The sequence below is a fragment of the Aulonocara stuartgranti genome (genome assembly GCF_965226115.1).
Source record: "Aulonocara stuartgranti genome assembly, chromosome: 2".
Classification (NCBI taxonomy): domain Eukaryota; kingdom Metazoa; phylum Chordata; class Actinopteri; order Cichliformes; family Cichlidae; genus Aulonocara; species Aulonocara stuartgranti.
Genome location: NC_138940.1, coordinates 25,218,018 through 25,243,214, shown reverse-complemented (window position 1 = coordinate 25,243,214; position 25,197 = coordinate 25,218,018). Strand labels below are relative to the sequence as shown.

The window sequence follows — 25,197 nt, the reverse complement described above, 5'->3', positions numbered from 1 at the left end:
GGAGATTGGAACGTGAAGATTAAGTTATCTATGAACCAGAGGTGGGACCAAGTCATTGTTTTGCAAGTCTCAAGTAAGTCTCAAGTCTTTATCCTCAAGTCTCAAGTCAAGTCTCAAGTAATGTCAGGCAAGTCAGAGTCGAGTCTCAAGTCACTGGTGTAAAAGTCCGAGTCAAGTCACAAGTCTGAAACTTTGAATTTCAAGTCCTTTTGAGTCTTTAAAAAAAAAAAAATGAAAAAAGAATGTTGCAGTTATGCTAAATGTAAATATTAGACCATGTAATTTTAAAATCTGTGTTTTTCTCAACACATGACAAAATAGTGAACTTAGAAAATAGACACAAATTGTGAAATTGCACCTCTTTAAAATGCAGCTCAATTAAACCTAGCTCCAAGAATAATTTTCACCGACAGTTCTGAGATAAGCTGCCTGTTATTCTTGGATGCAGTTGTAGGACCGGTGTTGCACAACACCGGCTTTAAAATCGCATGACAAAAATATCATACACATTAAAAAAAAAACTGCATCACCAACGTAGCCTGGACAACATTTGCTAGTTAGATGAAGTCAGCTATCTCATTGTAGCATATTTATATGCATATTTATAATCATACGGTTCTTGGAGTGAGTGCACACACTCATGAAGTTTAGTAACTTCAGGTCACTGCAACAAGCCCAGGTACAGTTTACCGCCGGATGGGTACAGGACCTTGAAATGCACCGTGTAGAACGAAAGACCATCGTACGTATCATAAGCTGACTACCGTGACTACCGTAAATAGTCAACGGTGCAATAGACTCAATACTTGAAATGTGCAATTCACTTGTATTTTTATTTTTATTCCTATTTATTCTATTTATCCCCTTCGTATATTTTATTTATATTGTCTCTGTATTTATATATATGTGTGTGTGTATAACTCTGTAACTTCTGTCGGTGCTGTGCTTTTTTGGAAATCGAATTTCCCAGAGGAACCCACCCGAGGGATTAATAAAGTTCTATCTTATCTCTTATCTCTTAAGTTTACCAGTCTCACAAATTGTTGTCATAAATACACATTCCTTAACCGTTTATTAATAGGACCTTTGAGCTCAACGGTAATTAATTAGTAGTGGAAATAATTTCTGGTACGCGTTACAGAAATGTAGCAGTGACAATAATACTGTATGCTGTAATCGTACTGGGCAATTAGTGATACAAAAAACCTGTTTAATCCTGTGAATAAAAGTATATGTTTTTGTCAATGTACCATAATAACAGAGGCGAAACGCAATATTGTGTCAGGACAATTCACTATTTATGCACAATAAATAAAGGAGCATAGCGCGACAATTTCTGTTCAGCGCCAGACTTGCTTGTAACCTATATCACCAATTATGTTATGAAAATGACGTATTAACTACTAAAAAACACTGACCTTCGTGTAAATGCTTGGAGCAGACTAACCTGTGAGCTGGAGTGTTCTGGGATGTTATATTTGATCTTTGAATGGCTGCAATCCAGGCCATCCGTCGCGTCTTTGTTACTTCGGAAACATGGCTTGAACAATTTCTCTTCAACGACGTAATCCGATAACAACCGATCTCTTTACCCGTCGGCTTCCCGTGGCTGTCATGCGACCGGCTATTGCAGTTAATAATACAACGGCTTCTTGACATTTTTGTGTTTCTTTTTATCGCTGTGTGACTGATTTCAATTGAAAGTCTGCGTGCGCTAGTACCTCTTGCCACGAGTTCCCAGAATCCTTTGCGGTTCTACCCCTGAATGACGTCACATTTTCAATCTCTATATAATATGCATGTTAAATTTTATATTTGGGGTGAAATATCAAGTCTTTTCAAGTAAACCGGTTCAAGTCCAATTCAAGTCCCAGGTCATTGGTGTAAAAGTCCAAGTCAAGTCACAAGTCTTAGAACATTTTTTCAAGTCAAGTCTAAAGTCATAAAATTAATGACTCGAGTATGACTCGAGTCCAAGTCATGTGACTCGAGTCCACACCTCTGCTATGAACTGTTTTAGTGCGACATCTTAAATCTGATTAGCAAATCGAATTTAGATTTGATGGATGTTCTTAAAATGAGCAGTTTCAGTACACATAGCACTGTGGCTAATCCACAACAGCTGTGTTTGCATGTCCAAATCTCCCACTACTGCAGCTGGCTTTATCTATTAACACAAGAAGGCTTCAGTCAGGCTGCTGGAGGAGTTTGTGTGGAGTCTGTACAGTATGTTCTCCAGTTTTTTCAAGGCACTGAGCATTCCTCCCAGTAGTGAAAAAAATGCAGGTTTAGGGTTAACTGGTTTGACCTGGAGGTGTGAATATGAGCTTGAGTGGTTGTCTCTGTGACGTGGGATGTGCTTCAGCACCTCATGGCAGAGATAAGAGGGTATGGATGGAATGATGTTGAACGGGTTAAACAGATGTTTGTTTTTTTCCTTAACAGACGAGATTTTATTACACCTTAAATACTCTTTCATTCTTCACATGAATAGTAATCTTTTATGGGCAATCTTTTCTTATCCTTTTCAGTGATTTCATTATTAGTAATGACAGACACGTTACACTAAAGATGTTTTAATTCTATTACAGAGTTTCCCATTCTATTAATGTCATGTTTGTTATGAATATCAGGCTTCTTTTCACACATTTGTCTTTGATTGAAATAAGTGAATTGCCTGGAGTGTGTGGCTATTGTGCAAAGTTATACAGGATATTGCTGTCAAGGCTGGCAGAGTAGGATGCAATGCAGGACTTGGAACAGGAGTAAACTAAAAAGCTGTTTTGTTAAACAAAAACTAATTAAAATAATAAAGCAGGTCAAAAAACAAATAGAAACCAAATCTGCATATAAACACGGATACTATGCTGCCAGGGAGGGAGGATTAACCCAGAGGGAGAATGCAATGAAAACCAGAGGGAAACTTAGGACTAAGAGAGAGAGGAAACAGTTGGGCAAAACAAGACACAGGTGAACAGAATCAAACTAACATGGCAAGGGGAGGGGAGGCAAAACTGAAGACAACACACAAGATGCTGGAATATCAAAATAAAACTGGAAGTTTTACCAGCACTAAAACATATGAACTTGACAGAATTAAAGGAGACAAGGGTTAATACTACAGGTGACACTGAGGAAAAGACGCAGAAACAAGAATAGGACATGAAAGGCAAATAACATAATCAAACAAAAAACAATACAAAATGGAAATACAAAACTTCATTGAAACTTCATTCTGAAAAAGAGCAGATTCCTTTTTTCATTTATCAAGTGTGACCCAGGCTCCATCTGGGCTGTAATTGATTCCAGAAAAGTAGAACACTGAAATAACTTACAGTAGCTTGCAAAAGTATTCGGCCCCCTTGAACTTTTCCACATTTTGTCACATTACAGCCACAAACATGAATCAATTTTATTGGAATTCCACGTGAAAGACCAACACAAAGTGGTGTACACGTGAGAAGTGGAACGAAAATCATACATGAGTCCAAACATTTTTTTTTACAAATAAATAACTGAAAAGTGGGGTGTGGGTAATTATTCAGCCCCTTGAGTCAATACTTTGTAGAACCACCTTTTGCTGCAATTACAGCTGCCAGTCGTTTAGGGCAGCGGTCCCTAATCCCCAGGCCACGGACCGGTACATGAGTCATTTGGTACCGGGCCGCGAGAGTTGAGGCTCAGGTGTGAAATGTATAGAGATTGAAAATGTGACGTCACTCAGGGGTAAAACCGCAAAGAATTCTGGGAACTTGTGGCAAGAGGTACTAGCGCACGCAGGCTTTCAATTGAAATCAGTTATACAGCGATAAAAAGAAACACAAAAAATGGCAAGAAGCTGTTGTTATTAACTGCAATAGCGGGTCGCATGACAGCCACGGGAAGCCGACGGGTAACGAGATCGGTTGTTATCGGATTACGTCGTTGAAGAGAAATTGTTCGAGCCATGTTTCCAAAGTAACAAAGAGGCGACTGGATTGCAGCCATTCAAAGACAAAATATAACGTCCCAGAACACTCCAGCTCACAGGTTAGTCTGCTCCAAGCATTTCCACAAAGATCAGTCTGCTGTTGTAGTTAATGCGTCATTTTTCTTAACATAATTGGTGATATAGGTTACAAGCAAGTCTGGCGCTGAACAGAAATTGTCGCGCTATGCTCCTTTGTTTATTGTGCATAAATAGTAAATTGTCCTGACACAATATTGTGTTTCGCTTCTGTTATTACCATGGTACACTGACAAAAACATATACTTTTATTCACAGGATAAAACTGTTGTTTTGTATCACTAATTGCCCAGTACAATTACAGCATACAATATTATTGTCACTGCAACATTTCTGTGATGGGTACCAGAAATTATTTCCACTGCTAATTAATTACCGTTGAGCTCAAAGTTCCCATTAATAAACGGTTAACGAATGTGTATTTATGATGACGATTTGTGAGACTGGTAAACTTATGATACGTACGACGGTCTTTCGTTCTACACGGTGCATTTCAATGTCCTGCACCCATCCGTCGGTAAACTGTACCTGGGCTTGTTGCAGTGACCTGAAGTTACTAAACTTCACGAGTGTATGCACTCACTCCAAGAAGCGTATAATTATAAATATGAGCGTGGTGAAGTTGGGCAGCACGATGACGTATTATGTCCCTCTGTGTGCTCGTAAGGGTCTGACCCTTTCACTCCTTTGATTTTTTCCTCGTATCTTTTCTTTGACTTTTCATCATGTCTGTCTTTGTACGGACCGGCATTGTTCTCCTTCGTTTTGTACATACCTTTTTGGGGGGCAAAGAAAAAGCAAGAATTTATTGGAACCGAAGAATGAACGTTTTGCGGTGCTCCAAATGCTTGCATTTGATGCAGTACTTGGATTGTTTTGCCACGAGTTACCGGCATGCAATGCGCGAAAGTCACGTGGTCTGTCAATCTCTATAGTTTTCAGGGTTTTTATCGGTTTTCAGCGTTATTTTGTTATCGTTTTTATTGTTTACTCTGTTTTGCTTGGCCTTTTCACATGTGTTATGAACAGTGATGCCTGTAACGCGTTGCTTAGTAACGCGTTACTCCGAATATGACCACTTTTTCAGTAACGACTAATCTAACGCGTTACTATTTCCATAACAGTAGTCAGATTAAAGTTACTTGTCCAAACCACTGTGCGTTACTATTTTTTTAAGCAAAAAGATTTGGTTTCTTCTTTTCGTCTCAGCGGATGACAAACGCATACGTGTCGTGAAACGTCACATAAGCGACAGGTCACGTTTCCCGCTCACAAGCAGCCAGCGACGTAAAAAAGTGTAAACAACAATGGAGGGAGAGAGATGTTCGTTCTTTAGCTGGAAATATGGTCACTATTTTGAGTTTCTGTCAACTAAAGATTTAAATATTAAGGTTCGTTGTACACTCTGTGTTGGCGAAAAAGTGTTATCTACCTTCAAAAACACTACGTCAAACTTAAAGAAACATTTGGAGTCGCAGCACAGCACAGTCAAACTCACAGAGAGAGTCCCACCAAGTGGTCCGAAGCAGAGAGCCGTGACTTCCGCAGAAGGTCCTACACCCCCCAAACAACAAAAGTTGGACTTTGGTGCAAAACCAGTAAGTGATGAAGAATTGAAGAAGTTGGTCGCGCAGTATATTGTAGAAGAAATGCTACCTATAAACACTGTTGACTCGCCCTCGTTTCGTGCCATAATAAAAAAGATCCCTACTTCTGTTAATGCCGAGCTGCCTCACCGAACGACTTTTACTTCTTACTTGGAGAAGGAGTTTACAGGAATGGAGAGAAATTTGAAGGCCACACTGAATGAGATTGACTTTGTTTCAACTACCGCGGATATTTGGACTGCTAACAACAGAAGCTATATGGGAGTAACGCTCCACTGGATCAGTAGAACCACATTAGAGCGTCACAAGGTTGCATTAGCATGTAGGCGAATTCATGGTAGACACACGTATGATGTCATTGGTACAGAAATCGAAAACATCCACTCCTCTTATGGATTACTCAACAAAGTAGTTGCAACAGTTACTGATAATGGATCCAACTTTGTTAAGGCGTTTCAAGTTTATCATCCTGTCACGGAGTCCGATGATGAGACGGAGGAGGAAGAGTCCAGCCCCAAAGACGATGATGTCACTTTTTCTGATCTGTCAGAAATCCTCTCGGCTGAGAATGAAAGTGATGGTCAGCTGTCTCTTCCCCCGCACCGCAGGTGTGCTTCGCACACCATCAACATAATTTGCACACGTGATGTGGAGAAACATTTAACAACCAATGCAGAGAGCAGGGCTGTGTATAGGAGCAGCACAGCAAAATGCACAGCTCTTTGGACCAAATCGAGTAGATCTACACTTGCATCAGAAACAGTGGAAGAAATCAGCAAAAGAAAGCTCCTAATACCAACATCCACAAGGTGGAATTCCTTTTTTGATGCTGTAAAGAGAATTGCAGAAATCCCCATGGGTGAGCTGAATACTCTGTGCACAAAGCTAGGACTGAAGTGCTTCAAAGATCAAGAATACCAGTTCCTGCATGAGTACTGCATGGCCATGAAACCTCTGACTGCAGCACTGGACATTTTACAAGGCGACTGTCCATATGGAACTTTACTACCAACACTTGAAGTTCTAATGCAGAAGACCCAGGCTGTGAAAGATGACCTCTCCAGGATGACTGCAGGCCTTCCAGATGCCATTGTACAGGTACGCTCTATCTTGAAATTAGTCAGATTTTTTGCTTCATACAATTCACAAACATGGAACAGAATATTAATTATCATTGAAAAATAAGATTAAAACAATTAAAATGTTTACAAGTAACCTAAAACAAAATAAATCCATAATACTGATCTCATATTAGGCATGGTTTGCAAATAATTCAATAACATAATAAATTGTAGGCATAAAAATATCAATTATGTTTTTTAGGCTATTCAGACTCGTTTCGCCGGTGTGCTGGATGACAAAGATGCCCTTCTTGCAGCTGCCAGTTGTCCAAAATTCAAACTCCGATGGCTGAGAGATGCAGGAAGGAGGGAGCGAGTAAAACAGCTTCTGACAGCAGAGTGTTGCACCACTGCTCCTCTGGCAAAAAACCCTGCCAGTGTGCCCAGTGCTACTACATCTAGCAGCCAAGGTGAGATGGACTTTTTCACTTTTGAGGCAGAGCCAGAGGAGGAGACCTATTCTGCAGAAAAAGAAGTCATGGACTACCTGATGTCAGGCTACGACCTTCAGATTCTGCATAAATTTTCAAGCATAAAGACAATTTTTTTAAAGTATAACACTCCAACCCCATCAAGTGCTCCTGTGGAGCGACTTTTTAGTCTGGGAGGTTTGGTGCTCACGCCTAAAAGAAATCGACTTTCTGACAAAAGGTTTGAGAAGCTTCTGTTAATGAGGTACAACCACTGGTTTACTCGCTCCACTCTACTGTTTCCCCCATAACATGCGATGACAACATATACTGAAAAAACAGAGAATGGGGAATCCAATTTAAATAACTATTTACAAGTAATTGAATTAAGTTTATCAAAGTAACTTAATAAACTTATTAAAGTTTTCAAGTTGATTAACTTAAAACAATTACCTGCAAGGAAGTAAGGCAATTTAAGTTGGACCTGCAGTCTCTTTTTTTTTTTTTATAAGATTAGTCCAAAGTTACAAAAGCGGACAATAGTGCTTACATGTGGATGGTATAAAAAGTATCTTAAGGGAAGTCAAGAAAGACTCTTTGTTTGTTTGTTTGTTTTTTTATAAAAAGTATTTATGTTAAGTGAAGTAACAAGACTGTCTTTATTTTCATACAAGCAAGTATTTCTGTCAGGAAAAAAGTTTTAAGTTCAACTTCAAATGTCAGGAGATATATTGTTGACATTACTGTTAAAATACACTTCCAATAAAGTGAGTATTGGCAAAATCGGTTGATGTTTTTATGTTGAGGCAGTGGGGAGTGTTATTGGCAGCTTCTGAAAGTAACTAATAAAGTAACTAGTAATCTAACTTAGTTACTTTAAAAATAAAGTAATCAGTAAAGTAACTAAGTTACTTTTGGAAGGAGTAATCAGTAGTCCATAATATATTACTTTTTCAAAGTAACTGTGGCAACACTGGTTATGAATAAATGTTCTTTTTTTCGGTACCGGTACTAGTTTTATTTTGTTGTATTTATCCGCGACACCTTAAAGGCCGGTCCATGAAAATATTGTCGGGCATAAACTAGTCCGTGGCGCAAAAAAGGTTGGGGACCGCTGGTTTAGGGTCTGTCCCTACCAGCTTTGCACATCTAGAGACTGAAATCCTTGCCCATTCTTCTTTGCAAAACAGCTCCAGCTCAGTCAGATTAGATGGACAGCGTTTGTGAACAGCAGTTTTCAGATCTTGCCACAGATTCTCAATTGGATTTAGATCTGGACTTTGACTGGGCCATTCTAACACATGAGTGATGTGCAGTGTTAGTTTTCCTCCACACATAGCGTTTTGCATTTTGGCCAAAAAGTTCCATTTTGGTCTCATCTGACCAGAGCACCTTCTTCCACATGTTTGCTGTGTCCCCCACATGGCTTGTGGCAAACTGCAAAGAGGACTTCTTATGGTTTTCTGTTAACAATGGCTTTCTTCTTGCCACTCTTCCATAAAGGCCAACTTTGTGCAGTGCACGACTAATAGTTGTCCTATGGACAGATTCCCCCACCTGAGCTGTAGATCTCTGCAGCTCGTCCACAGTCACCATGGGCCTCTTGGCTGCATTTCTGATCTCCTTGTTCGGCCTGTGAGTTTAGGTGGACGGCCTTGTCTTGGTAGGTTCACAGTTGTGCCATACTCCTTCCATTTCTGAATGATCGCTTGAACAGTGCTCCGTGGGATGTTCAAGGCTTGGGAAATCTTTCTGTAGCCTAAGCCTGCTTTAAATTTCTCAATAACTTTATCCCTGACCTGTCTGGAGTTTTCTTTGGACTTCATAAGATAAGATAAGATAAGATAACCTTTATTAGTCCCACACGTGGGAAATTTGTTCATGGTGTTGTTGCTCCCAATATTCTCTTAGACAACCTCTGAGGCCGTCACAGAGCAGCTGTATTTGTACTGACATTAGATTACTCACAGGTGCCCTCTATTTAGTCATTAGCACTCATCAGGCAATGTCTATCGGCAACTGACTGCACTCAGACCAAAGGGGGCTGAATAATTACGCACATTCCACTTTGCAGTTATTTATTTGTAAAAAATGTTTGGAATCATGTATGATTTTCATTCCACTTCTCACGTGTACACCACTTTGTATTGGTCTTTCACGTGGAATTCCAATAAAATTGATTCATGCTTGTGGCTGTAATGTGACAAAATGTGGGAAAGTTCAAGGGGGCCGAATACTTTTGCAAGCCACTGTAGTATATTGTGAATTCAAACATAGTGGCAAAACAAAGCACCATGAACTAAATGTTCCTTTCACAACCTGAGGCACGCAAGGCAGACTTCAGATAGGTTTTAGGTTAGTAGGTTTTAGTATCTTGGTGGCATTGTCCCACATGCAGCTTCAAGATTAACTCTGCATGGCTGATCCATAGCTGGACTGGCCATCGGGCATACCGGGCATTTGCCCGGTGGGCCGCTGGCGATTTTTTGTTTTTATGGGCCGATGGATTTTTTTTTCTTTTTTAGGAAGGGTATATATAATGAAAGGTGTTGGATTGGCCAATTGGTCATGATCGACTCTGGGCTGGACCAATTACAGCCGAGGAGGCCGGATGCACCCTCCCCCTTGTTTAGCAATCACGTGATTTTCGCGCATTGCATGCCGGGAACTCGTGGCAAAACAATCCAAGTACCGTGTCACTACCCGATCCGTACCGGAAATCCGATCCGTACCCCGCATGCGCGAAAGGTTTCGACTTCCGGTCGTAGCATTTTACGATAGTTGCAGGTCAGAGTATCTGTTAAGATGTTAAGAATAACAAGTATATCTTAAAATGTTTGCAATAATGAAGCATTTCAGTACAATGTAGACAAAAACGAAAAATAAAAAGATAGTTACGGATCAGGACTCCCCGATCCTTACTGCGCATGTGTAAAGTCTGACCGTACAAATCGGGTCTACCCGATCCGTACCGCGCATGTGCAGATGTTTTCTTCTTCTTCTGTTCGTTTAATGGCAGTGTACTCCCCAGTGTACGAGGATACTGCCACCTGCTGACCGAGCGAATAAACCCTATTATAAACTGAATTAGCGTCATTACAAACGTGTGTTAAATCTGATTTAGCGATAGTCGAGTGTGTTTATGCTTGTCTGTGAGGAGAGGATTGTTGGAATAGTGATGATGATGTGCGCTATCACTGTCAATTGTCAGTAAACACTTAATCTGGCTGATGAATCTACACATGAGATATCACAAAGTCTGCATTATTAACTCTGTAATTAGGCGCCATTCTCCTTATTTTACGGAGCTGTTGCTCAATCGGGGGACGCTCTCTGTTGAGGAGAAAAGCATGAATTTCTTTGTATACGGATTATCCATTGTTTAAATGTCGAAAAGGAGGCAGAGCTGTTGAGAAATGCTAGGAGCTAACCGGGCGCTAACCGTATCATTCAAATATATTGAATGTCGCAATGTTGGCAAAGAGAGGAAGTGACGTAAGATTTGCGCATGCGGGGTACCGATCGGGTTTCCGGTACGGATCGGGTAGTGACATACCGCATCAAATGCAAGCATTTGCAGCACCGCAAAATGTTCATTCTCCGGTTCCAATACCTTCTTGTTTTTTCTTTGACGCACAAAAAAGGAATGTACAAAACAAAAGGAGAACAATGCCGGTCCGTACAAAGACAGACTCGCCGAAAAGACAAAGAAAAGATATGAGGAAAAAATCAAAGGAGTGAAAGGGTCAGACCCTTACGAGCACACAGAGGGACAAAAGACGTTAGCGTGCTGCCCAACTTTCACCACGCTCATATTTATAATTATACGGTTCTTGGAGTGAGTGCATACACTCATGAAGTTTAGTAACTTCAGGTCACTGCAACAAGCCCAGGTACAGTTAACCGACGGATGGGTACAGGACCTTGAAACGCACCGTGTAGAACGAAAGACCATCATACGAACAAAGGTAAGTTTTATCCTGTGAATAAAAGTATATGTTTTTGTCAATGTACCATGGTTATAACAGAAGCGAAACGCAATATTGTGTCAGGACAATTCACTATTTATGCACAATAAATAAAGGAGCATAGCGCGACAATTTCTGTTCAGCGCCAGACTTGCTTATAACCTATATCACCAATTATGTTATGAAAAATGACGTATTAACTACTACAAAACTCTGACCTTTGTGGGAATGCTTGGAGCAGACCAACATGTGAGCTGGAGTGTTCTGAGACGTTATATTTGGTATATCCAGACCATCCGTCGGCTCTTACTTCGGAAACATGGCTTAAAAAATTTCTCTTCAACTAATCCAATAAAAAAAAAAACGATCTCTTTACCTGTCGGCTTCCCGTGGCTGTCATGCGACCGGCTATTGCAGTTCATAATACAACAGCTTCTTGCCATTTTTTGTGTTTCTTTTTATCGCTGTATAACTGAGTTCAATTGAAAGCCTGCGTGCGCTAGTACCGCTTGCCACAAGTTCCCAGAATCCTTTGCGGTTTTACCCCTGAATGACGTCACATTTCCAATCTTTATCCTGGTGGGCCGGTCTCTAGTCAAAATGCCCGGGCCGATTTTTTGTCCCAGTCCAGCCTTGGTGATCCTGATAGCGAGCCCTGGTGACACGCAGGCCTCAGATTCAGTATATCTTGCTGACAAAGAAGCAGCCCCCATCATTGTGACAAAGAGCTAACCTGATTTCTGCAGATCTCCTCTAGGCTCACAGAGGTTTTCATATTACCAGCCAAAAGCACAAATGCAGTCTAATGTTCCTACTGCATGACACAGAAAGACAGGCACACACGCAGACAGAAGTGGCATCAGAAGATGATGGCGGGTCATGTGCAGAGGTGTTATGAAATTGCTCGGCTTCAATTTAAATGTGGCTTTCTCAGTTGTCACTTTGCCTGGCATTGTTGTGGCCTGCTGGCATCCAGTTTTAATAATCCGAGGCTGTAAACAGTAGAGTGTCAGGGGGAGGGGCTGCTTGATGGTGGCATCTTAACTCATACCATACCTCATACACTACCAAAAATATCAATACAGGCCTTTGCATGTCTGTGTGTTTGTATGTGTGTGTGCCAGAGTCGGACAGATGGGTGGTACATTCTAACAGAGTGATAAATGAGTTATACATTATTGAGTTTGTGTTATGTGATTCCATTCAACAGTTTATCGTTTACAGACTGCAAAGGAATGGAAAGCCTTTCTGTTTATTAGTTTTTTCCCCAGGATATAAAGATAATATCACTGTTGGTATGCTTTGTCCCCATCCATCTCTCCCTTAGTCTTTCTTAGTAGACACATCTTGTCAATATTCTCAGAAATCGTGGCATACCAGGCTACAGCTATTTATATAAGTGGGAGATCTGCCAGATTTACAGTGAGAAACAAAACCAGAGGTATTTCAGTAGCCCACATCTCTTTCTCACTTGGTATGGAAAGAGTTAAAAGTTGACTGTTTTCTACAATTAATCACTGAGAGAGACGTTTGAAGGTGGTACAGAAAAGTTGCTTCCTTAAGTGGCAAAGAAAAATAAATCTGCCTCCAGCCTGTTTATTCACACATTAATCATTGTGGACATTGGAAGAACAAAAGGACTGTGATTCCATGGGTCAGCCCTATTCCCACTAGTCTCAGTTAGCAAATTTGTACACTGTTGGAAATATAAAAGTTCTTAAATTAGTAAAGCAAATGAACACAAAGTGTTCTGAAACATTCCAAAAGGACAAGAAATGATTAGTCCATTATTTCATACAACAAGATATTAGAAGAGCAAAGAATACAGTGCACACAAGAAAAAATACATGAAAGAAAACAACAAGCTAGGGATTAAAAACTTAGGTGTGAATACTTGGGATTAAAAAAAATTCACACAGGTAGATAATATTGCAGTGGAACTGCATTTAGGAAAACTAGCAAATAGAGTAGAAAAACTCTGCAAAACAACACAAAACACAGCTGAAGTTTAACACGACACAATCAAAGTAGAAAAGAAATCTCAGAAAACACAACAGAAGTGTTTCTGGGGACACAGTAATGTGACGGAAATGCTGCAGAAGTGACAGAAACCAAAACATGCAGAGATTTTTCTGTTTGCAGGTTTTTTTCTTAAAGTGGAGTGCATTCGACCTCTCTGGGCCACCATAATAATAATGTTACTGGAAACCGCATGATTGGGCCTCAAATGCCTCCAAACCATATCTGTCAAAATAATTGGGAAAAAATGACACTGTTCAATTATTTATGTTTCTATTAGGTTTCATGACTCAATATATATATATATATATATATATATATATATATATATATACACACACACACACACATATATATATGTATTAAACTAGCTGAAAACCGATTATCTTTATAAATAAATAAATATTGATTTAAAAAATATATATATATATATTAATATTACGTATTTACTAGTTAAAGGTAGAATCACTTGTGCTTTCTAAGGAAAGGATTAAAGTTCCCAATCCTATTCTTCCCAAAGTTTTACGTAAAGGTAATAATTTGGCTTAACCTTAACTACCTAATTTATACTATTAATCCTATTGTAAGTCTTGCTGCAGACTGCCTTTTTTCTAACAGCATGTTTCAGTAAACCGATAGGTCACTAGGTCATCACAGTATTTATCCTTTAACCTCCTCAAACAAGAGTCTAATTCGCCCTTCTCTTTGTATGTTTGCAATCAATGAGGCAGAGAAAAAAGTGACTCCCGTGAGACTGGCAATTTCTCTGCCAGGTGAAGAAAGACTTCCCGTCTCTAGTTTACCTTACCCTTAGATATTAGTATTAGAATTCAAGTGGGACGCCGGAAAGTGTCAAATTGTGACGGTAAAATGCAGGTGCAGGTGAAACAAACTGAATTCTCACACATTTTGAGGGTTTTAAAATTCTGTACACACAGTAAAACGTGACACTATAACAGGTGTTGCATTGATTAGACCCACCAGAACATTTTGTCTTTTGTGCATGGTGAACTCCATCTATCTTTATTATACCAAAACTAAGTAAGCAATTATTAAACAATTGTGCACCAAGACTGTTTCTCTGAACCACATGCAAAACAGCTTGGTTGTTCTCCATTACCAAGAAGAACTGGCACTATATTTGCATGGTGGTGCACACTGCATGGAGGTTTAGGTCTTTGATGCTCATACACACATTTGTTGTTGGGTGGAACTCACCCGCGGATCCCTAGGGTCCTTTAGCAGAGAAACAATTAGTGTTCCATGCTTAAAATTAATCCCAAGTGGAAATTCTTTGTTTCAGTGATTAAGGATACGATTGACTGGCCAATGATTCCTTGACTGAGAGAAACATTGAATAGATTAGACACGACTGATGAGTGAAGGGTGTATTTACTCAAGTACAATACTAATTGTACTTGAGTAAATACAAATTTGGATGCCTTTACTTACTAGATGTGGGTTTTTTTGTAACACCCATTTTTTGTTACAGTGTGCTATTATTACTTACTAACACTGTAAAAACACATTATTTTCACATTTTCACTTCATTTTCAGTTAAAATAAATTAAAAGCAATTGTGGTCTGTTTAGTATTTAGTCTGTTTTAACGTTGCCATGTATAGAACGTATGATGTACAATGTATAATGAGAATATAGGTCCTCTCATTTCCTAGTTTTTTCCAGAAACCTTTCCCTAAATTAATTATAGCTCCATGTATGGTTGCGCCATCAGGTCAGGACCACAACTTCTATAAAGCGAAGTAAGAATTGTTGAGGAGATGGTAAAGAGATAAGACACTTTTAATGTGACAGTGTTTGACTAAATAGAGCAGTGCACAACATCTAAGTGCAGACAGGACCCAATATAGTTGAAGGGTTGTCCAAATGTGAACCGGTTTTGCCTGGGAGTGACAGGATACAGGAAAACAGATGTCACAGATGAGGAAACCAGTTGTGATTATTCCAACACTGGAACAAGCTTTCCAAAACAGAACACAGAACAGAAATTTCATTTACAATTAGTGTAGGTTATTGTACTGCATACTTAAACTAAATCAATGTGAAGTTCAATATGCACTGTGTTTCACTTAGTTGTCCACATAGGCCAAGAAACAATTACAAACAAGCTCAAGGTCTAAATCCAGCATTCACAGACAACGCTAAAGCTGATCATCCAATAAAAAGCTTTCTTGATATTATTTAAAAATCTGTTTTCTGCATGCATTAAAAGCAAAATAGAAAAACTCTTCAAAGTAATACATGTAGGAGAAAAAAGCATTTGATGTCTATGCTGTACATTATAACTTACAATCTAACTGTTGGAAGGTGCTGATAATATACTGACTTATCTTTGGAGGCTAAGCATGGTGAGTTTGTCATGCATGTTGTGCAAGAGATAAGATTATGGGGGTTACTAAAATCAAATAAGTAAAATGAGCTGGGGGGGTTTCATGGCACTATTTTTACCTGCTGATGCAGTAGGAAAACCCAAGGAGTGGACTTTTGATTTCAGAGCAATGCATGTTTACATTTTTCCTCTTTTTGGGGCACATGTGGAAGTTTCATCCTCACAAGTAGTAAAGGGAAATAGATCAAAAGGTCATTAAAACATCTAAATGGATTTTGGGAATATGACTACTGGTTTTCATGGAAATCTGCCAAGTGAAGATGTCATATAAACAACATATGTAACAAGACACAAGGTCACCAAATCAATTTAAGTCTTCCTATGAGTGCCTATGGAACATTTTAGGGTCAGCTTTGTGGTCCTTAGGGACTGAGTAAAGCACTATACAAATGCAGGCCATTTACCATTTTAGGGTAATTCACCGGGTAGCTAGTTACTGACATTTTGCCTGGAACTGGAGCAACAAAGCTTCAAATTAGTTAGAAGGCACCATGGTTACAAGCAGTATGCAGCATGTCTCTGAACTGTTTTTGTTTAAAAAGTGGGACATAGAAAATCATATTTGTATAAATAAGTACTGAGATGTCTGTGTAAATGCTGAAAATTGGATTTGCGCATATGGATTGAGCGGTTGGATTTGCTCTTGCGTCATCAGTCATATAGGCATTTGTCAAAGCTCCCTTGGAAGTGCACAGAGGAAGTACAGTGCTTTTGGCGTCTGCATTCTTTGAAGATCAGAGCTCTGGAAACTATCATCACTTCCCTTTGTAAGCTTAGCGTGGACCTGTACACACTTGAAAGCACCCACAGAGAACTGAGACACACTTACCTCGACCTGGGATTTGAAATGTTGGACCAGTAGCTCAGAAATGACAAAAGCACAAGCTATTGCTCATTTCCACTGCTGTGATGCTGATAATGGAGCAGCCTAATTTTCATCAAAATGTACAGTCATCTGAGCCTGGCTAACAGTGTGTTCCACACATAACTCCATTCCACAGTACTGTCACCAAAATCACTTCACTCATCACTGATCTCCCGGTGGTTAGACTTGAGAATGCCATTGGCAAAGCTCATATGTGATGTGGTATTTAAGCCGTTTTACCATCTCTACCATTACTACTTCCTCTCGGTCTCATGAGTACGAACGGGCTGTCAATTGTCACACTTCATTTACTCTAATGCTTTCTGTGTCGATCACCATCACCAGGATTCGCAGCATCAGCAAGCTGAAGCAGAAGCAGCAGAAGCCATTTGGAAAGCGCTCAGACTGGACGTTGACCAAATTCAGCCACTATCTAAAACATCAGTGCTATCACGTGCTATTGCAGTCTACACTCGAGTTTGCAATTTGTCACTATTGGTGAACTGATTCTCTTTGTTAGCTATTTTAATTATCTGCCACAAAATGTAAACAAGAAGTCCACTGTTGAGCCTGGGTCATTGCGTGGGGCTCTCAGAGAAGGTTCTTAAGCTGCACGTGTTCCTAAGCAGTTTTTGCAGTGTGGCGTGGATGCTGTCATGCTAGTGGTCACTGATTTTGACAAGTGGTGTTGTAATGTTGTCATGGACCCGGCTCGGGAGGTCTCGGGGGTCCGTGAGCAGTAGGGATTATTATTATTATTATGATTGTTGTTGTTATTATTATTTGGGGATGTGTGTTTTTCTGCACTATGCTTCTGTGTTCCACTTGTATGTGTGGGCAGGGTGTGGGTGTGTACATGTGTGGCTGGAGGACAGCCACATGCAGGCCTGATGGGTGTGGCCCTGCAGGAGAACTGGCCACACCTGAAGTTCCTGCCACACACCTGTTGGTGATCAGGGTTCGTCGGGGGAGCTACTTAGGAGAGTGTTGGAGCTCCCACCGGCGTGGGATCATTAAGCTAAGACTCCAAGTCAGTGTGTAGTATTAGGAAGTGTGGATCGTGTGCGCACGCGGGTTCAGTGTTTAACGGCTGCTTCTGTTATTGTCCTGCAGGTGGAACGAGGGACCAGAAGGGCAGCACGCACAGGGTGTGCAGAAACACAACTGCCGGGAGCACGAGCGCGGACGTCGGAGGGGAACACACGCATGGGCGTTTAGGGAGCAAAGGGGATTTATTGTGCATCTGTTACCTTCACTGTAAATAAAGTGCACTGTTTGCATCGCAGAACAATGTGTTTTGGGTCCTCATTCTCCCATATCCCCACGGTCTGCCAGCCAGACCGTGACAAATGTAGTGGTAACCTTTGGTAACACGCGTCAAATTAACATAAATGCCAGGCCCTAGCACAATTGCATTTTAATGATGAGTGTCATTCACTTCGACTGTCAGCTGCCTCAGTGTGGAGACTAACCAGTGTAGGTTGAAGACAATTCCATTCGTATGGCTCAACCACTTGAAAACTGCCACTTTCTTTTTTGTTATGCTTTGTTTTTTTGTTCATTTTTACATCTGTTACACCTGCTAGCACACTCAGAGTCTTCCTATGTTAGCTGAAACAAGCAAGTGAAGTCTGTGTTTACAGTCTAATCCCTGTTATCGTGTTTGCTGCTTTCCCTGCCTCAGGCTTTCCATATATATACATGAAAGGGCAGGAAGGTGTGTTTCCCTCTATGTTAGGCTTTTTCTACAAGTATGCATGTAGAACGAAGGGGACGTCCAACAAAAGAACCAAATGCAAATTGTTGTAGATGAAAAACAGACTAACCTATATTAGTATATTCGAGTGTCTTTTACATAGACACTGCTATCTAGCTCAGAAGATTACACTGTTTGCCTTTTAACTTGTGTAATATAATGTAAATGTACAAAAACATGCAAACAAATTCTTGTGGCTGCTAATTAACTCAAATGTGTGATCAACTTGATCAGAACATGGGAATGTTTTGGAAATTATTAAAATAAGAAGTAAAGTTGCTGTTCATAGAAAACAAACACATAAACAAATATAAAACCAAACAAACCTGCCTGTTTTTTATGATTTGCACAGAGCTGCTCAGTATATAAATGCAAATTTGTCCTGAATCCTGAAAACATTTTTGTATCTTGATAAGACATAGCGTGCCAGCTTGTCCCTGTCAAACTGGCCACACTAGTGGTTCAGTCCTAGACTAAAATTATGAGGGACTCTTCCGTAGTTTGACTTTTAGACATCTGTACTTGTACCATTATGTAAATCGAAGTGTGTTTATTCTGTGGTTACGAAAGCTAAACGGGCTGTAATATACATTTAAGTATGCAGGCAGTATTTAAGTAAAATATGTCAGAAAAAAATATACAGTTTTAAAACATTATTTTGACATTAAAACAAAAAAAGGTAAAGCAGAAAGCTGAGCCTGTTTTCAATATGAAATATGAGCAATGAGTAAGATCTGTAAAGCAGCTATTACCTATTACCCCCTTCCCCCACTTCCAAATAGTTTTGCACTGCCTAACTTTAAGTAGAGTCTAATTTTAAACACAATGTAAACCTTCTAAAACTAATTATACACCATAAAAAAAAAGATCAATCTTAGGAGTCCTTTACTTTGTTTTCAATTTTTGTCTCATGCAGCCCTGCAAACACCGCTGTAGGGACAGCGTGTTCAAACTCTTGAGAGCTCTCAGCACCCTCCACAGGCTGGCTGTCTGATTGGCTCAGCACTGACCATGATGTCATCACTGCATGCTATAAGGGCTCTGACAAATAGCCTGGGAGACACATTAGAAGAAACACTGCTCAGCTGAGGGACTGAGTGAGTGAGACACACGCAGATCAAGTAAAGCAGAAAGTAGCTGGGACATGTGATACTCGCTGCTTTGTGGGAACTATCTGAACAGTGACATTTTACTTTGTATGGGAGCCAGGAAACACGACTGCAACCTGTGGAGGTTTGTACTTCTGCTTTTGTCTGGCTTGTTTAGCATGTTTTAAAGCTTGCCTGAAGCCAACTTGATATACTGTTTATGTATGTGGTTTTTGCGCAGTAAGCTTTGGTCTCCTTTTTCTTTTTTGTTAGTGCTAGATTTATGTGCATGCATTTTTTTTCATTTTCTTTTGTTGTAATTAGGCAGAATTAAAAAAACAAACTAACGGAATTTGTAAAATTCACTCCTTTTGTTTGTGTGTGTGTGTGTGTGTGTGTGTGTGTGTGTGTGTGTATGTGTTTTGTTCATGTGTGTTCTCTTCAGATGGGAAATACAACCACCTCAGAGTACACCAATATGACTGCGATGAACTCGTCATCAAATTCAACTGGGACTGATGAAGGTTTCAGTGCCCCTGTAATGATCCTGCTGGGCATGGTCATGTCCTTATTAGTTTTGATTATTGTCTTTGGCAACATCCTGGTCATAACGGCAATTGCCCGCTTTCAGCGTCTCCAGAATGTCACCAACTATTTCATCACATCGCTTGCCTGTGCCGACCTGGTCATGGGTCTGATTGTGATTCCTTTCGGTGCCTGTAAAATTATCTCCAGTACGTGGTACTTTGGTAATTTCTGGTGTGACTTCTGGACTGCCACTGATGTGCTCTGTGTGACTGCAAGCATTGAGACCCTGTGTGTCATCGCCATAGACCGTTATTTGGCCATTACTTCTCCCTTCCACTACCAGTCGATGTTGACCAAATGCAAAGCTCGCATTGTGGTGGTGCTGGTCTGGGTGATTGCTGCTCTGATATCTTACCTGCCCATCCACATGAAGTGGTGGACCGCTGATACTATGGAAGCTAGAAACTGTACGAACCAAACCAACTGCTGCGAATTCCACACCAACCAGGCTTATGCCATCACTTCCTCTATCATCTCCTTCTACATCCCTTTGGTCATCATGATTTTTGTCTACAGTCGAGTTTTCCAGGAGGCAAGGCGCCAACTGAAAAAGATAGACAAAAGCGTTGGACGTTTTCATAATAGCGACATCAGCAACAGTAATTCTCTGGAGGCCAATAATGGCCGTGGCCTTAAAAAGGCAAAGTTTTGCCTTCGGGAACACAAAGCTCTGAAGACTCTGGGCATCATCATGGGGACCTTTACTCTGTGCTGGCTGCCCTTCTTTGTGCTAAACGTGGTGGAGGCTATATGGGCTGTGAACAGCCCGATCACCTTTATGGTACTTAACTGGATAGGTTACGCAAACTCTGCCTTCAACCCACTTATTTACTGTCGGAGCCCTGAATTCTGGTATGCATTCAAGGAAATCCTGTGTATGAATAGGAACCGCCTCACCAACCCTGGACCTGTGAATGGATACATCTATAGCAGGCACAGCTGGCAGAGTGAGCAGCAGGGGAGGAGTAAAGGTAACTCAGAAGAGAGTGACCCCACTGAAGGGTTTCTGGGGAAAGGAGCAGGGACCCCAGTTGTGGACAGAGCAGTGGACCCCAACGGGAATTGCAGCAAAGACATAATGACTGTAACGAGTATAACAACTGTCCTTTAAACTTGAAGCACTGAGACTTCTGTCAACAAGGAAATCCAGATATGTTTATACTGCTATTGTAAACAGTTTTTTCAAATGACTGATGAAGGTAAGGCCAGTCAAAAATGACTGACAGAGTCTCTGGAGACTTTAAAGAAACAATAACTCAGCTGTTCAGCTGAGTAAAGTGTCACTTTTCCTCTTCAAACACAGTGACACAAAACTGTAGGTCTCTCACATTTCCCTTTTGTGTGCGTTCATTGCATTTTTTATTTTGTTTGAATTTTCACATCTACCTCATCATACCTTTTCAATATTTGCATCTTAGCTGACCATCTGTCACATTAAGTCACTGTCCGCAGGAGTTAAAGTAGGGCAGCATCTCAGCAGTTTATTTACTCTACTAAATGGCCTGTGGATTGTATGACTGCTAATTGTCTGGCTTCAACTGAATTTGTAGCCATGTTGTTTATCTTTGATCTGGAGAGAGATCCCACAGTTTTTATTAGCATAAAATGTTTCAGAGAAGCAATCGGAGGTTGTAAATTTCATCCGAACATGCCAATTTGGCACAAAGAGCAAAGTAATCAGAAAACGATTGAGGGTGAAGGGTTAAACGTAATACCTCTTCGATGCTTTGCTTTAAGAAACACATTCCAAATTGACCGAGATTATAATCTGGCATGCTTTACTTTGCTCTTTTTTTCCCTTTAACGATTGGAAAATCGGAAAAATGATCAAAAGCAGGTGTGGCGAAACCTGTCTCAGTCATTCTGTCTCACTCCTCAGCAATGTTACGAGGTCCTGTTCCCTCCTATAGTGTTTTACAGTCTCTTGCATTTGAGTTTCCATTGCAGGGAGATAGCACTAGAGATATGATGGTTAATCTACAGTAATCTACGAGTTACTGATGAAACCTACGTCAAAGTGAGGCTGGTCAAAACTTGCATGCCTGTATATGTTGTCTAAGCCAGATTCCGCTGTCAGGTCGAAGATATATGTACGTAATCTTTCAGTGCAAAGTGGATGCCATTACAGATAATGCGGTTAATCCTGAGTGTTGACCTTTGAAGCTTGCAGCTGTTATTAACATAAATTCAAAAGTGCACGTTTTAAAGTTTGCTATTGCACAGTCAGAACCCATCACTTCTTGCATTCTGTTACGTGGTCGACTTATGTGCTACATGTCACTCGGTGCAATATGGCCATTATGTAAGTGTAAGAAAAACTATTCATCTTTCCTTTTCCTTCTATGCAACAGTTACAGTAGCCCCCTTTGTTGCACAAGCCCTATTTATTTATTAAAATCTGTGGTTGCTCTGTTTCAGCATGTACACTGTTTACTGAAACCAGAGAAGCCATTTCCTTAGTCATGGCACAAGGGTACAAACCACACGTAATAATAAACACTTTGTCAAAATAGCCAAGCGATAACAAAGTTCCACACCCAAGATGTGGCGGTGGTGAATATTCAGGCTAATAAAGATAGATGAGAGGAAGAAAAAGAACACAGCCCTTAGTAGTGCACTGTTGTCACAGCTCTCTCACAGGTGCCTCCGTTGTAAAATCAGTTGAAAATCAGAAAACCTTTGGAGAAGACACTCAGGAGTCCATAGAACAGTGCCTTAGCTGTTCCAGTTTCCGACATTAATTCTCTAATAAACAATGCAGGTTAGAATAAAATCCGAAGGGGCAATTTAACATGAGATCAGATAGTCATGGGAGCAAATTTGTTTTTTGCGACTTACAGTAAACGGTGTGCAAGATCATTAGTTTTAAGAGAAGTAATGAAGGTGCACCTACAGACAGAACCCCTTTCCCCAGTCAGTTTGGCAGTCTCTAGTATGTCTTGATCAGCATGCTAAATGTGGCAGAAGGGGGACCAGAGATTCTCTGCAAATCTAAATCGGTGTTAGTGACCTGTGTTAAAGTGCATGTAGCATTGCCGGTGCAGGTCTGCTGATGCCGTAAAAACTGTGAACTTTGTTCTCTCAGAGGAATCTCCATGTACTGTATTGCTATGTCCGATCAGCACTGCTGCTGCTGCAGACCTTAGGAATAGACGTAAATATGGTATCCTCATACGTCACTGTTTGCCATGTGAAAAAACAAGCTTTCCAGGATGTCGAGCTCATTATCTGTTTTTCTTTTTAACAGATTTACAGCAAAGTAAATGCAGGGGTTGGGTGTCATAAGACATGTTGGTCTGCATTTTCCCAACATTTTCACTGTACAGTCTACGCGAAGCACAAAACGGTCAAAGACTCTAGACCATTTTCTGTGTTGCTTTTATTAAGATGCAAATAGCTGAGTTTAAAAGGTCTGCAGCTTAAATAAGTGTAATTTTAGGAGTAATGCACAAATGATCTCTTGCATGCCAGCTTCACATTTGTAGTGAGGTGTTTGTGGACTTCTGTGCCATTTCCTTTAAAAGTGATCAGTTTGAGCCCAAGTGCTGTAGATTGTGAACTATATATCCACACTGCTCTCTCCTGGCAGTGGCCTCTCCTTGCACCTCAGCTGTCTCAGAGTTACTCATGGTTACTGTTTCATCAATAAGGCTGTATAATAAGGGATGCATAACTTCACCTCCCGTTGTTGCTGGAGGACACCACACTGTTATGTGCAATGAGTCCTGAATGAATAGCTGACAGTATAACATTCCAAGCAAAGCACAGCTGATGGTTTCTAACCACATACCTTGCCTACGGATGCTTGCAGTCCACATTTAGTTCTCCCACCACGGTCTTGCAGCAGATGAGCGAATTTAGTGTGGGTACACACAGAAAAAAAAAATTTTTTTAAACAGATTCAGGGTTACAGAGAAGTCTTAGAGGTTATGTTACAAAGTGACATGCACATTTCACACATATATTTTTTTGTACGGCAATCAATATCTTGGAGTTAAATATGATACAAGTCTTGGTGGGGTAAAACCAGTGCTTTTCTAACAGAACCACAGTTGTTCAGATTGAATAAAAGTTTGCTCATGAGAACAACTTAGTCATGATTTTAATTAAACTATTCACCATCCTAAAAGCAGCACTGTATAGGACTTTCATTTACTTTCAAGAAGAATTTTTAGAGATTTCGAATAACCAAATAGACATTGGAGTTCATGAACTTTAAACAGTTTTTCCTATTCAATTGTACCATAATATTTTCATGGAAGTTCTTCTTCCTGTTCGCAGCTCAAAATAAAGACTGTAGCATCTCAGCACAGATGCTGTTCAGTGTGAAGCATTCAGAGAAACTGACATGTGTAAATGTGAATTTTTACAAATGTTAAATATTGCTTAAGCCGTCATATAAAAAAGTATGTGAAATACTTTTTTTCTTTTTTTTTTCCTCTCGTGGCCGGGGTGAATAAGCTGTCACTCAGCTAACTAAATGTTTACTAAATGTTTGCAAGCTAACTTCGCACAAGTTCTTGTCACTGTTTGTTAAGGTATCGGAGGCTGTTACAATATGTGGTGTCTTGTGATATTTATTACAAAAAAATGTATATATGTGATGTAACATTTGTATGGAAATAAATGATTTACATGTTGCACGTAATGTCCTCATGTGCATTTCCTTTATACACATTAAAGTGCACACGTAAAGGATACGTCAGGCTCGAAGGCTTAACTGCAGTTAAGTCTATTTTAGTATGGGAAAACTATCAAAACGTGATCTGGAATGATGGACAGGACGGACATCGGGATACAATTAAAATCTTTCCACTTTCCTTTTTAAACAGTGTGTCTGCCTAGTGCTCCAAGTAATCATACATTATACAGACCACCTAATTCTATTCCAGAAATCCAAGGGAGGAGGATAGAAGAAATATATAGAGCCATAAAAACGTCTCGATATTTGGCACTAAGCTGGAGTGGAGAGCATTTTTCATGTTTCTTTCAAGAATAAAATATGTTCGTTTGCAGAATGAAGATTGAAAACCTTAAGAGTAGTCATCATAGTTAGGAATGCAGTTTCATAGAAAAGGATTTTGCACTGGAGATATGATTACGCCTTTCATGCTGAGTAGAGAACACTGGGCACTGATTTACTATTTTAAGTATTTACTATTTTATGAACAGTTTTTTACATCATGCAAAACAGTAAAATGAGCCACTTTCAATAATGTCACATACTACAGTTTCTATAGGTATACTAAGAACGATAAAAAAAAAATGGTGACTAGCTTTGAAGCTTGATAAAATTTCTCCACACCCTAAGGAATATTCATTTTCAGGGTTAGAGGTTAAACTCCCCACGCAGACAGAAC

The 25,197-nt window shown here is 40.1% G+C and overlaps 2 protein-coding genes across 2 annotated transcripts; both read left to right on the top strand.

The window, feature by feature from the left end:
- The first annotated feature begins 4,632 nt into the window (after positions 1 to 4,632).
- Positions 4,633 to 7,585, top strand: LOC309714720 (uncharacterized protein). Its single transcript, XM_082547377.1, has 2 exons — positions 4,633 to 6,711; positions 6,937 to 7,585. Exons 1-2 carry the CDS (start codon positions 5,314 to 5,316, stop codon positions 7,453 to 7,455), a joined length of 1,917 nt encoding a protein of 638 aa, XP_082403503.1. The 5' UTR covers positions 4,633 to 5,313; the 3' UTR covers positions 7,456 to 7,585.
- An 11,312-nt stretch (positions 7,586 to 18,897) lies between these two features.
- On the top strand, positions 18,898 to 24,448 carry adrb2a (adrenoceptor beta 2, surface a). The gene is made up of 2 exons (XM_082510357.1): positions 18,898 to 19,394; positions 19,695 to 24,448. Exon 2 carries the CDS (start codon positions 19,695 to 19,697, stop codon positions 20,946 to 20,948), a length of 1,254 nt encoding a protein of 417 aa, XP_082366483.1. The 5' UTR covers positions 18,898 to 19,394; the 3' UTR covers positions 20,949 to 24,448.
- The last annotated feature ends 749 nt before the right edge of the window (positions 24,449 to 25,197 follow it).

Coding starts and splice junctions, on each gene's coding strand:
- LOC309714720 (XM_082547377.1), top strand. CDS start 5,314: ATGGAGGGAGAGAGATGTTCGTTCTTTAGCTGGAAATATGGTCACTAT. Junction 6,712..6,936: donor TTCCAGATGCCATTGTACAG/GTACGCTCTATC, acceptor TATGTTTTTTAG/GCTATTCAGACTCGTTTCGC.
- adrb2a (XM_082510357.1), top strand. CDS start 19,695: ATGGGAAATACAACCACCTCAGAGTACACCAATATGACTGCGATGAAC.